At 41.8% G+C, this 14,734-nt stretch overlaps 1 protein-coding gene across 4 annotated transcripts in view; it reads right to left on the reverse strand.

The window, feature by feature from the left end:
• rhbdf1b (rhomboid 5 homolog 1b (Drosophila)) overlaps positions 1-14,734 on the reverse strand; it is a 40,039-nt gene that overhangs the window by 4,805 nt on the left and 20,500 nt on the right. For 3 of the 4 annotated variants that reach the window (XM_069691304.1, XM_069691305.1, XM_069691303.1), the window contains exons 2-11: positions 12,627-12,756; positions 12,065-12,201; positions 11,572-11,709; positions 5,359-5,590; positions 4,047-4,253; positions 2,966-3,088; positions 1,774-1,916; positions 1,385-1,636; positions 1,170-1,281; positions 996-1,070 (exon numbers count right to left, since the gene is read on the reverse strand). In XM_069691304.1, the coding sequence (XP_069547405.1) occupies positions 996-1,070; positions 1,170-1,281; positions 1,385-1,636; positions 1,774-1,916; positions 2,966-3,088; positions 4,047-4,253; positions 5,359-5,590; positions 11,572-11,709; positions 12,065-12,201; positions 12,627-12,728 (1,521 nt within the window). In that variant the 5' untranslated portion in view covers positions 12,729-12,756. The remainder of the gene's footprint in view (positions 1-995; positions 1,071-1,169; positions 1,282-1,384; positions 1,637-1,773; positions 1,917-2,965; positions 3,089-4,046; positions 4,254-5,358; positions 5,591-11,571; positions 11,710-12,064; positions 12,202-12,626; positions 12,757-14,734) is intronic. The other variant, XM_069691306.1, reaches the window with a different exon arrangement.

Raw genomic sequence — 14,734 nt, forward strand, 5'->3', positions numbered from 1 at the left:
TGGTTTCTGGTCTTGAGTCTCCCTTCCACAGTCCTGACGACCAGATGACCTCACTGACACCCATCCATCCAGCTTCAAATCTGTTTGACATGATTGGAAGGTGGACATTACTTAGTATTACTAATTAGATATTGTATTGTATTTCATAATTGATAGTTACAATCTTTAAATCATTCAAACCGAATGTGTTTAAATCCGTTTTGTCAAGTTGTATTCATACAACAACAAAAACTTTCAACCATTTATCCATTTTCTTAAAGCTCTAATCATTTTAACCATTTAGTCATTTTTTGGGGCGAATTAACTATTTATATATTACTTTCAACTATCCGGTTAACCATTTACCCATTTCTTTTAGTAAATAAGCCTTTTATCTGTAACTCCGAGCTCACAAATTTAACCACTTATCCATTACTTGCAGTCAGCTGTTTTAGCTACTTATACACTATTTACGGGGATAATGTATAAATGTATAGCTCATTAAACCATTCGTTTATTTCAACCATTTAATTCATTACTTGTGGCGAACAATCAATTTTTAGCTGTCTGTTTCAGTAATTTAACCACGTACTTACACAACACTTACTTATTACTTTTAAATTCGGATCCTCTCACTTGCAACAAGTGTTTCAACTAGATCAATGTAAAGATTATTTATTTCAATAAAGAGAGGTCATTTGTAGTGAATAACAATATATTGAAGAAATGACAGTTTGAGTAATACATTTTGGAGATTTGAGATTGCGCCAAATCACAACAGGGCACTTAAAGGCAATTCTTACATGAGCGACAAAAAAGAGGAAAAACTCCCTTTTAACAGGAAGAAATTCTTCCACATATCCTGATAAACTGTTAAGTATCCCATGGAAGGACCCTGGTTGCGAATCACTGATCCAGTGAACTATATTAATAAACCGCAGCTTTCCCATTGGAACTACCACAATTAAAAGTAGAGAAAAACTGTAGTTTGTAGATGTAAGACTGGAAATACTTACAGAGCTCGGACCCACCCAGAAGTTTTGTTGTTGCACAAACTTAACATTTTCATAAACCCCTTTGTTCCTCAACACCTTAAAAAAAGTTAAAAGAATTACATTATTTAACAATTAATATACAACAAACCAGCTAACACGTTAAACAACATAACAAGGAGCTGTCAGTATACTTACAGAGTCTACAGTTTCATGTTGTGAGAAGCCAACAGGGGCGATACCGTAGATAGTGACAGCCAGAATGGTGATGAGCAAATGGACACATGTGATCCAGTAGGTAAAAAAAGGCCTGGAGAGGAGAGGAGGGGAATTTAAATGCTTCATTTACTTGGACAAAAGCTTTGAAAAATTTCAGATCAGAGGATGAAAGAAAACATTATCAGCCGTCTCACCTGTGATCGTCCATGTCTTCGATCTGCCTCTTGACGAAGCTGTCGATGCGTTTGCGGTATGTCCGGTTTGTGAGGCGACCGATCATTCCCAGCCCGTACGGCCTCTTCTCTCGGGCAAACAGCCTCTTAACGGGAACCACGATTCGTTGTCCCCGCTGCTGATGGCTGACGCTCACCACCTCCTGTTTCAGACGCACTTTCGGTTGAACCAGAGAGCCATCTTTTGCCTTCCGCCATCCTCGCTCTAAAGGCCTGTGGGAAGTGGGAAGAAGAAGGAAGCAGAGAAACGCAAATCGATAAGTTGTTAGTTTGGCTCTCCTCGTGTCTACTTTCAAATGTATATGTGGATAACAGGTAAAAAAAACAACAACAACAACATATAAACCCACAGCATGAGATGACTCCTCTCCAGTTCACTCTTATCCAGTGGGCTTCCTGTCAGCTCGCTCTCATCCAGCTGTTGGAGGGCGGCCTCTGATGTGGTCTCAAAAACCTCGTCAGCGTAACTGGATAACTCGTCCTGCAGGCCATCCTGTGAAGAGGAAAACCAAGTGAGAAGGATTTTAAAACAAGAGGTAATAAATATAATAGTAAAGTGTCTGCTCGGACCACAAGAAGGTATTTTGAATCAACTCATCAGATGTTTGGATCTGAATAGTTACATGGACAAAAAGGATCATTGAAATTCAGCTCAGTGAGTGTATATCTCGTTAGTTAATAGCAACAGTTTTACAAATTCTCCATCTTAATTCTCTGAAAAGCATTTTTGAAATACAAAAACACAAACACATAAAAGCAGATTGGCTTAACTTAAAAAAAACTGAGAAAAGCATACATATAAATAAACTAATATAAAGGTCGCTCGTGCATTTACCACTTCGAGGTTGGAATAGTTTATTTATTTGTATGTTGGAAATGAGCCAAACACTCATATCACAGTTTTAGCTGGTTCTGCGGCTCCTGACCGCTTCTGTACACATTTCTCTTATCCTGACATCCTTATGTTGGCAACCTGGGATTCATTTTAAAATGTTACTGTCTGTGTAGAAGTGCTTAAATGGAGCAGCCCCCAGCTTGTCCGTCTGACCTTTTGCACCCCTATACCCAATAAAAGGTCACTGGACCAGCACCTTTTAGTGGTTATAAGATCCAGATTGACACTTAAGGCCGAGCAGGAAACAGCCTCTTCTTCCACATCAGGTCATCAACTTCACCACCAGTATTAAAATCTAAATTAAAAACATTTATTTTCCCTAACATTTCCAGATTAGTTCCAATTCAATTTCAATTCTGGTTTTTTTTTCCGCATTATATAGCTCTCATGCAGATATCCTTGCGTGTTGTTCTGGCTTTCTCTTTGTTTCATTGCTTATTTCGTATGTTACATATGAAATGTTTCAAGTCTTTGTTTGATGTTGTGGAGCACTTGAGAAAATGTTACAGTATTCAAAATATGCTATTTAAATAAACCTGACTTCACTTGACCCTTTGTTTACTGCATACAAATCTAATATTGTTAATTAAAGCCGCTGTGACTAAAAGGTTATCCTATCAGTGTATGTGAGTGTGTTCACTGCTCACTCTGGTGAAGAAGGACGTGTCCAGATCATCGGGGAAATCCACGGTTTCATCTTCAAAGAAACTGGGAGGCATGAAACTTCTTTTGCGACATTGCCCGGCGGTGCTGTCACCTAATGTACGGCCCTAACAAACACAGTCACATATATGTCATCATTAATATTATTACCAGCCATAACATACACACGTGTGGGGACTTTTCCTGCACCAAATTATGTCAGTAATGGTACTTAAACAAAGAAATATATTTAAAAGGGTGGCATATGTGGCATTTCCACACAGTATCCTGTGATATTATTTCATGCACGTTTTACTACCATTAGCAAATGAGACCATGTTTTCTATTAACATCATCCTCGGCTTACAGGTGTGATCTGTTACAGGTGGGTAGAAGCTGCCAAACAAACACATTTCTTAATGGTGGTTTCGGTTGTTTATGAAGCAGCAGTGGATTAGCTCGGCTCTCTGGAAATATTCTGAGCGCAATCCATCAGATAGCTGAGCATTCGCTGTGTATTATCATGGACCATCTGCTAGTGAAACTCCCCGTGGCAAACACTGCCCCCCCCCCCCCCCCAACACACACACAGATACTCAAACACTGAACAAACTGAATGCTACGAATGTCTGTGTGTCTGCAGCAAATGGGCCATACAGAGAGAGTCATCTGCACTCTACTGTAACATATTCTCCTTAATCCCCGATAAAACAATGTTTACATAACATGCCTGCACACATATGAATATACAGGGACACGGGGACACGTAACAATATATCAAAGGTAGTTTCTCTCAGAATCTCTCAACAAAAACAAAATAATGGAGATTAAAGTGTGTGTGGGGGCTGTTCCCCCAAGAATAGATTACAAATGCCTTTAATACAAGTAATGAGGAAGAGTTATAGCAGATCCTCATCTGCACTGACGTTATGCAAGAAATTTAAATTGCTGGAAAATCTGGGTCTGCAGTAGTTTAGAAGTTATAAAAGTGACTTTACAGCATGTCCACAGTTCAAAGCGTGGTATGTTGATTGGATTTATTTCTTTTTAAATCTCCTCTTTAAAGAAAAAAAAAAAAAAAAACACCTTCATCAGTGCCGCTGCAGCCTTCAGACTCATGACAGCCACAGACTCCCGCTTGCGTCGCCGTGGCAGCCGGTTGAGGGCGGAGCGGGAGCTGGAAAATGAGCAGAGGGACACGGTGCCGGGAGTGATGGGAGTCTGCGGGACACTGAGGCCATCTCCCTCCTCCGCCATGCGAAAGGCACGGCCCCGGGCCAAAGGGTCTACGATCTGCACGTGCACACACACACACACACACACACACACACACACACACACACACACACACACACACACACACACACACACACACACACACACACACACACACACACACACACACACACACACACACACACAGAGTTCACAGGTGTTGCTTCACTGTAAACAATTTTTTAACTTAACTGTCAAGCCACATACATCAGTAAACAGCAGGGATGCACATAACACACATCTAAACAAGGGTTAGATTGACGTGTCAAGAAAAGCAGCTTTTTCTAAAATGTGCTTCATCAACTGGTTTAAAAGGTGTTAATTCACTGCTCTCATTTGTCCACTGTGGCACAAAAACCCAGTGGTGTTTCTTGCAACAGTCAATTTTGCAATGAAATTGAAATGTAATCTGATATTAGAGAAGCAAAAAAAAATGGCATGTTTACACTAAAAAAGCTGCACTTTGTGGCAGCTGGCACTTTAACAGAATTTACAGAGAAAACCTCTCGACAAAAACATTTACAGGCTTATTTGTTTGGACATTTCAACTGTCCACAGAGAAAAATAGTGTTACGATCACAAGTTTCCAACTTTTATTACATGTATTACGAGCTAACTTGCTGGCTGCATTACAAACAGATTTGCTTTAGCACAAACAATTTGAAGTTGTTTCTATTAATAAATTGACAAACACTTGAATACACACTTGTCATATATCAATCAGAACAGTAACAAAAAACTGGATTTAATGTAACATTTTAACATGTAACATTCAAATTAAAGTAAATATTATGTATTGATACTATTATATAATCATTAAAATCGTGCTACACTGGTTGTGACTTTCAGGGGTTGGTTATTATGGTTTATCATAGGTAAATTATAAATTTTTTGGTATTAAATATTCTAATAAATCCCCATAAAAATTCTGCTTCATGTATTCGTCTTCAAAAACCCATCCATCGAACCGTAGGCAAGACGACGAAGCCGAGAGTCGAAGCAAAATTCTGATGTGAAATGAAGCAATGACAGAGTGAGGGAGAAAAAGTGATAAAAGGAAAAGGTCAATAATCGGCCCGTAAACTTGTCGATGCCTCCTAACGTGCCCCTGGTGCTGGCCTACCCTCTGCATGCCATGGTGGTGGTGGTAACTGGGGTGGGGGGGTGGGAGGTAGAGGGGAGGAGGGGTCTCAGTGCTGGCCAGGGAGAGATTGTCCTGGCTGTGGAGCTCCATCTCCCTCATCACCTGCGCCTTCAGACCCCCGTACAAATGGCTGCAGTGCTGCAGGCTCTTCCTCCTCCATCGCTGGGTGCTGTCGCTGTCCTTGCTCACCCCGAACCAGTCAGCCGTACCCCTGGAGAGAGGACAGACTCCGGTTAGAGAAAACCACATGTCCCATATTCTGATATGTCTGATTCAGGAGAGTCTCATGAGAAATTAATAACATTCATGGCAGAGAGGAACTAAAAGGAATCTGGGCACACGCTTCGAAACATCGCAGCAGGAAAAGCACTAAAGTAATCAATAACTTCACAAATAACTGCCCTCTGATTTGGCCATCGTTATCATTTTTTTTATGCTCGTCCTGCTATGAAGAGTCACAATGTCCACAGAGGAAAGAGCTTATTGCTCGACAGACTGAACTCTGTATCCCTCATGATTAGCACCACAATATGGTGATTAGTTGACTGATTGGAGCTGATTGTTGGGGATTAGTTGACTGGTAACTTGGGTCATTTGTTGGCTGATTTGGTATCTTTACTGATGAAAAGAACCACACATGTAAAAAGACTTAAGTCTTTAAAAAAAAAAAAAAAAAAAAGTAATGAAACCTGGAAATCTAGACTATTGTTGGCACTTGTTGGCCAAAATGCATAGCTTAACCTTCCTGCTGCGCTCGGGTCATTCGCGAGCTGTTTTCACAGCCATTTCGATGCAACGAAAGACCCGAGTACAGCAGGAAGGTTAATGTGGTTTGTAAAAAAAAAGATTTAAAACTGCAAAAAGATGAATTCAACCTGTTTAAACTGCTGTATCTGTATTAAAGGGACAGACTGATTGGGGCATGTACTGTAAGCTATTTCGATGGCATTATAAGCTCCTCTGAATGAAGATAAAGGAATTTGATCATAAATTACGTTGTAGGTTCAGATATGGATTAGCCATGACGTCAAATCTTGTCATACACCGTCAGTCCACAAGAGGATAATGTCTCACTGTCACGTTTTGCATTTAAAACCAGGGTCTAAGTAGGAGGTCATGTGATGAAGTGCACGTAAGTAAGAGGTCAGAGATGGTTGGATGGTACAAACACAGCACTTCCACTAACCAACTTGTGACCATGTCATATTTATGAGATCTCATGATTTTTGGTGCCTAAACCTAAGAAAACGTACTTTTAAGCCAAGTCAAAACGTGGCACTGACACGGTCTCTTAGTGGACTGACGGACGTATTACATGCTTTGGCTGGATATTGAGTTGTTGGGTGATAACAAAGATCTTTCATACAACATCACTTCAGCTTTTCTTCTTGTATTTGAATCGCTCTTCTTTCTATTTCACTCTTTGTGGGTTTGCACGTATGATTACATGGACACCGTTAACCCAGCGTAGAGCGCCTGCATGACAAATACTGTCTTGTTTCCGGAGACAAGTTGTTGCCCTTTGTTCTGTCAGCAGAGAAGAAGCAGATGCTGCCTCATGTTGCCGCAGTAGATGACCTGACACAGCTGTTTATATTAGACTTAAAGTCAATAGAAGTGCATTTAGGTCCCGCTTTCCAACGAAGTTCCTTCGTCGTGCCAGGCTTTGTGAAAACCGATCGCAAGTGGGAGGCCGGACTGAGGGAAACTGTTTGGAGAGCAGAACATTCAGTAATAAACACTCAGTCCCCATCATCAAGAAAAACGCCAGCTGGGGAAGCCTTTTAAGGCTGCGCAGGGGCAGGGTGGGTGTGGGTGGGTGGGGCCCGATTGTTGTCCCTCTGGAGAGTCGTGTCAAAGACAGAGGACATAGATTTCGTAAAAACCAAAAAAAGACAGGATTCAGACGGGAACTCTAAAGCTGGAGAGGAGAAGACGTAAACAAATAAAAGGAGAGAGACAGAAATACGGGAGAGAGGAGATCCCAATAGACAATTTAAAGACTTATTTGTAGTTATAAAATGTTCGATTTCTTAAATATGCTTAATAATTAAGGCTGCACTAACATTTACACTAATAATAATAAAACATGAAGCACAAACTAGGCCACATTGTAAAGACAGGTCTATTTCAGGCCAGATGTCATTTGTGTGTTTCGGTCTGCGGTTATTTGTCTATTTGTGCACATGCACCGACGAGCATGCGAGTCATCTTCACCCACACAAAACATAAACAAAACATTCACGACTGCTTGACAACAGCACAAAACAATCACACGTCACAGATTAAAGCCAGATGAGTTCGCGTTCATGTCCTTCAGGTAAGGCTGGTATGCACGAAGCAGAGCTCGGCCGGACTTTAATAACAGGCTTAATGTGCATTCATTTCGTCAGGGAGCGAGACGGCCGAGGAGCAAAGCTTTGTACAATCTAAACAAGCAGTGCTGGTGAACAAATAAAGAGGAGAATAAATAAAGAAGAGAAATATGAGCACTGAAAATAAGGATTTACTTTTCTGATTGGATAAATCCGTCAACAAGGTTTAGTGTTACTTCCAGGCTGATGTATCAGATTACCATAATTGTGATTAAAAGAGAAGGAATTATGATGTTTCAAACATCTGAAGTTGAAGTAACAGTAGCCACAACAGTCAATGAAATGTTGGGGCACAAAACGGAGTCAAAACTGTGCAAGAACTAAGTACATATACTCGAGTACTCTTCTTCCGTACAAATTTGATGCCTGTTCTCCATTTCTTGCTCCACTTCTACTCCAAGTAATAGATGCAAATATTGTAGCTTTTACTGTCTTTAAGAAATAGTTACTTTTCATTTTCAGATATTACACAAAAGATAGAAAATGAGGTCTAAAAATACACATTTAAACAAATCAACTTTATAAACATCATATGAAGCAGTTAACTTAGGTCTAGCTTGTCAAGCTACAACATTTAACTGCATGCTTACGTGTTAAGGCATCACAAATAATCGAATAAATAGATAAATATATCAGCATGTGCTATAAAAATAATGTTGCTTTGCCTTTATCATATGGCGGGCCATTATTATCGTTCGTACTTCAGACACATTTTGCTGCTAATATAAGTAGGTAACTTGCTTTGGGTAAATTATTAAATGCAGCTCTTTGACTTTTAGACTATTTTTTATTGTATTGCTATTTTTTTACTTAAAGGAATAAGCTGATGTTTTTTGGGGAAATTTACACTTGCAGCAAATCAGATGAGAAGATTGGTTCTTATCTGGCTTCCTGCTAAAAATCTAATAAGCCTATTTTCCCAAACTATCCTCCAAAAATACCAAGATGACAAAACAGTATTTCATGTATTACATGTAGATGGTAGCAATCATAAAAAGTTCATTAAGTAAAGCTTAATCTGCCCCCCAAAGAAATAAAACATCAACAGAGCTAAGTGGAGTGTTTCCATTCGCTTTCCAAAGTGTCTCGAGTTGAGTCCCATTTTTTTTGCTCTGCTCTGGTTTCCAGCTGCCCACTCACCTGTCCAGAGAGCTCCGGGTGGGGTTCAGGGTCTGGGTCATACCTGGCAGGGCGGGGGGCTGTGGAGCCGAGTCACCTCCATCACCAGCATCACTAACACACTTCCCCCGGGGTAACCCCGACCCGCATTAAACCCTGATCCGCCGAACGCAAACTGATCCTCTGCAGATCACACATACAGTGTTCCATAAGGGGATTTCCTGATATCCAGGCCAGCGGTACCTCGCTGTTATGCAAAGAGAGGAGGATCAACACATGTCCAGACTCTGTTAAACATCCCTGTCCCGCTCAGTTAATCAAATGTCAGAGGCAAGCTGGCGTTGATCTCCTCGGTCAGACGGGAATCTGAACATCCAGATGTAAAAGCAGATCCTGCTCACTGAAGAGCAGATCCTGCTCACTGAAGAGCAGGAGGATTTTTGCATTTCCTGAAGTTGTGTCACCAGCACACAACAGAAATTTCCATATGACTGCGTATGTGCGAGAGAGTGTGTGAAAGTGTCAGAAGCTGGCCGGCCTCCCAGTATCCCTCCTCCAGAGCTCACATAAAAAGGATGTGACCTACTGGGAAACGCCGACAGCGACTCTGGTCCTTGTCAAACTGAGTACCAGTGAGTATCCAGAGCACCAATGTCCACCATCAGTGAGGTCCTTCTCCTTCTCTCCGTCTGTCTGTCTGTCTGTCTGTCTGTCTGTCTATTCTGCCTTGTTTTGCAGGAGTGTGTGTAAACACCAGTTCTCCCTCTAACATAACGGCTCTTCACAGGAAATGGAAGATTAGAAGGAGGGAGAGAAGAAAGATCATCATACACATTAGGAGGGAGGAGAGACAGAGGGAGGGCAGCGCGGGACATGCCTGAACATGACACACACACACACACACACACACACACGCACACACACGCACGCGCGCACACACACACACACACACACACACACACACACACACACACACACACACACACACACACACACACACACACACACACACACACACACACACACACACACACACACACACACCGGGGCAGCAGTGCCACAAATGTTTAGTTTCTCTGAATCTCTGCTTGGAGTTGCTTTGCAGTTAAAGGAAGTCCATTTGAGTGTGTGAGCTTCACACCTATCATTATGAGCATCAGGGTAACTAAATGGTAAATAACTGTGTGAACCGTTTGACTCTGTTGCCTGAAAGGCTCCTTAACATGAAAAGTGAGTCATGAAGAGCGTTCCGCTTGTCCTCCAGATCCACAAACATCAAGGTGTCCTCCCCTCACTGTACAAACCAGCAGTTCAGAGCAAACCACACACACAGACACACACTTTGTTAGAAGAGTAAAGATTTATCCTCGATTTATGAAGTCTTCTGAGGAGGAGGTACCTCAGCTAATCTCCACGAGTCACGCACACACACATAAACTCCCTCTAAATCCCATTAAATTCTCTCACAAACATCAAACACACTCGCTCTGTCCCTCTCCCACAAACACACGTACAAAGCTAATAAACCGTGGGATGATAAAGTTAAGACATTAGGACCCCTCCCTTTGAAGAGAGCGTCTCCGGGTTTCAGTTTTGGCTCCGTGTTCAAACGTTTACGTTCGATTTAACGCTGTTCAAGGAGCCGCTGCTTTGATGTGGCCCGAGGCACCTAGGTAAGTCACTATGAGTAATTGTGTTATTTCGTCTGCCTCAGACCATGCGGTCCCGTGTGTCACCTGGGTCGACACTGATACACCGCTTGTATGCCTCCTGCATGTGTCAGAGACGAAGGATCGCAGCTGTGGTACAAAGAGACTAAGAGAGCTGTGGAGTAATGAGACTTTAGAGCAAAACCTCAGTCAATAAAGACAGGAAGGGACAAAAAAAAAAAAAAAAAAAAAAGTGGATGAAGTTGTTATTTATCATAAGGCTTTCATGTGAGGTGCAACTCTGACAGTATACATTGTGGGATTAAGTGGCTATTGAGGTTTTCTTCAACCTGCTTTGTGTACACTTCTGAGCGTATTAAGAAATGGTTCTGTCTTCCATGAAAAATATTTTCTGCAATGACGCTCTATTTAAAAAAATACCTGACAACACATTGTTTGCTGTACGCCTACTTTAACAGAATATTTTAACCATCTGTGTGTTGCAAAAAAAAAAGGCTGCAAACCTTTCAAGTTCACGGGGTAAACTTGTTAGCAAACAGTTGCCTGTTTTCCCACCAGTTTCTACATTGCATCTGGTGAATGTACTATTCACCAATATTCACCCTCAGTTTAACTCTGTTTTGCTGTTTTGAATCTGGCTTGTTGGCAACTGAATAATGCTCACCAGCTTGTGGCGGACTGTTTCAGGGCGTTTTCTCTGAAAGCAGTTACCTAAAACCATGAATGAGTATCGTCCAAATAACATCAAAAACAGTGAACTTGCCGGATTTGGTAACCAAAACAAAGAGCTGAAAGATGCTAAAACAGCACAGTTAAACGGGACTGCAATTGAGCGATGATGTAGTGCAGATTAGTCACTAAAGGTGACATTTTTTAATAGTATTCATCGCCCCTTGATTCACTGTTATTAGAAAAATAAGTTGGAGCATATTTCCAAGGTGAAACTTAAGTCATAAGATCAAGAGGTTTAAACAGTGTTCATGAGTTTCAGAGTAAATCACCTCCCCCCTCCGCCACCTCTCCTGTACCTGATGATCTGTTTGGGTATAGACGAACGCCGTCTGCTCAGTATTTTGGGAATGCAGGATCGCCTTCGGATGGTTGACACCCTGCGGGGGCCCCTCTGGCCCTTTGGGGGGACTGTGTTGATGCGCTCAAAGCGCACCCTTTTCTCGCAACACACACACACATCGGATTAAGAGTTCGGCAGGGAGGAAAATCAGGAGGTAAATAAGGAAAAATCAAAGAAAGGGGAGGAAAAGAGAGAAGAAACAGAGAAAGATTAGTTTGCGTTAAATCAGAAGGGAGGTGTTATTTAGTGGAGGAATTCTTAGACTTAAAAGTTTCCACGCAGAAGAAAATTAGAAGCTGGAGAAAATAAGCCTTTAATGAACGTGTATCTCTATGTGAGTGTGTGTGTGTGTGTGTGTGTGTGTGTGTGTGTGTGTGTGTGTGTGTGTGTGTGTGTGTGTGTGTGTGTGTGTGTGTGTGTGTGTGTGTGTGTGTGTGTGTGTGTCTAACCTCTTGATGGACTGGGTGATGGAAGGCAGTCTCTCCAGAGGAGGTCTGAGGTAGTTGTTGGACGTTTCCAAGGCAGCGATGCAGGTCTGCGGGTTTTCGCCCGGCATGCTGAGACTGCGCAGGCGCTTCACTGGCTGCTACACATGCACACGTGCAAACATACACACACACACACACACACACACACACACACACACACACACACACACACACACACACACACACACACACACACACACACACACACACACACACAGGTGATACACTCAGTTATGGTTGCCTGAGTGAAAGTCTGTTAAATAAACAAGCAAAAGCTCTGTAAGAGAAGTGATTAGCTAGAACTGAAGCTTTCAGTCGTATCTCACTGTCTTCCTCATCGCATTGATGTTGCTCAGTTGTCAGTCCAATAGTTCAGTTGTCATCACACGACACAAGAGTTACTTTTCATGCTCGTGAATTTTGAGTTGCACACCAAATGTTACAACTCTTGTAATACTTGTCTAAACTGTTCGTGTACCATAGTTCTGCTACTGCGACCTGTACTGGAGTGTTGTGTGTTTACCTGGCCGTCGTCCGGCGTCAGCTGGATGGTCGGGATGTCCAGCTTGAGCCATGGTGGCTTCTTCCTCTGGAGGCTGCTGTTCCTGCTGCCCAGCTCATCCATGCTAGCTGCCTCCCCCTACGTCTGCCAGCTGGACAACACACAGCATAAATGGGTTTGTAGGACAATTCACATCAAAGTATGTTCACGGACACATGACGACAAAAAGCCCCAAAAAACTTGTTGAGTTTGACTTTGTTGAGTAAACACAGACGCGAGACAGAATTTGCATCCACTCAAAAGCAGTCCATGTATCCTGACGGTGCGGGCTCGGACAGATACAGCGTGGAGGCGAACGCCAGAATCAACAAACTGATTAATCCGTTTAGGTCACTAGTCCGCCTGAAACCCTCCAAATCATCTGCAGCACAATGCAGAATTATACGGAACTTGTGTGATGTTTATTGTAACTTTATGGTGTTTAATTCTCACTTTATGACAAGGACTTCAAATAAATGTATAATATACTTGCTGCTGAGGGAGTACAAGCAAGAGTCCACTGTTTTATTCACACAATCTTATTCTTCTATGTAAATTTGGCCAAATGTAAATATTCAACTTAATATAATTAATTAATAATAATCAATATTATTAATTAATTATATTACTTAATAGGGAGGCTGTAGCTCAGGTGGTAGAGTGGGTTGCACACTAATCAGAAGGTTGGTGGTTCAATCCCAGCTCCTCCTGTCCACATGCCTAATTGTCCTTGAGCAAGACACTGAACCCTAAAATTGCTCCCGATGGTGTACCATCGGTGTGTTGTAAGTCACTTTGGATAAAAGTGTCAGCTAAATATAAATATAAACTGTGGTGAAAGCAATGACTTTTGTTAAGGTTAACAGTGATTCATGTAGGAAACCAAACAAAGCTTCGTCGCTCCAGGTGAGGCTCAAACTCACAAACTTGGCATCACTCTGCTGGATACTGCCTTATAAGTACCGCGTGCTGACCGATTGCACCACTGGAGCTTCTGTAGTGATGAAAATGTAGCAGAGTTTTGGAGGATCGTCAATGCAGCTTCGCTCAAACACCACAAGGTGGCACCAGGCTTCTCGTATGTAAAGTTCTCACTCAGAAAGACATACTGTAAGCCTTCTATGAACAAAGACATGGATAATCTTACTGCAGCTGAGTGTGCTCTCATTCTTTAGGTTAAGCAGTCTAAGTGCACTCCTCCTTTTGTGAGCTGGTTAATGAGTTGACAGGCATTTAGAGGGTTTTCCTGTTAGAAATGTTTCAGTGGAAGTTGTACGGGAATATATCTCCCCTCATACCTCGAGAGTGGATTTTAACCAGGCGCTCATGAGGCAGAATGAAATGACAGCTTTTAATATAAGAAACCATTGTCATTGTTTATTTTCCTGAGTTACACACGTTAAAGCCGCAAACGCACCACACAGCCTCAGCACCGTCCTGCTGCTACTGTGTCACATGATAACGACCAAACTTAATGTGCCGAGGAAAAAACACAAACTGCAACTGACCATTTTGTTCATGCGCACACAGCACATTATGCAGCTCGCAATATAATAACTGAGGCACATTTACCATTCACAATTCAGAGTCATATTTAAAACAATGGGTCATTAATTTTAACAGAGGGCTACAGATAATATAGCCTCTAAATTTAGATTTTGTCGGCTGAAATAACAATTGCTGTTGGCAGAAATAATTAACTGATTGAGTTGGTCGAAAATGCGGTCTCAATTCTCTGTGAGAGTCTTAAATATGCACTTGGGGGCACATTAATGTGTGTGCATCCACCAACCAGTCAAGTTTCAGTTTACATCCATGTTCGTACAGACTCCTATAATATCTGTGGCGAAGGAATTCTCATGACTTCAGATGCTCGGTCAATAAATTGTAGTCTGAGAGAACAAAGTTATAGCCGTGACAGTAGACATTGCTTTAAATATAGAGGTACAGTCAGAAATACGATACGAACAATTGACACGCTCAGTCTCACTCTGCACTGATTTATGTAGCCTAATTTGACTAAAGAAATGAAGCTTTATTGCTCCAGGTGAGGCTCAACTCACAACCTCAGCATCATTCTTGCAAGTGTC

Source organism: Brachyistius frenatus, unplaced genomic scaffold (genome assembly GCF_029030835.1).
Source record: "Brachyistius frenatus isolate BFR_SWC_R1_liver_20210118 unplaced genomic scaffold, ASM2903083v1 Contig_11, whole genome shotgun sequence".
Classification (NCBI taxonomy): domain Eukaryota; kingdom Metazoa; phylum Chordata; class Actinopteri; family Embiotocidae; genus Brachyistius; species Brachyistius frenatus.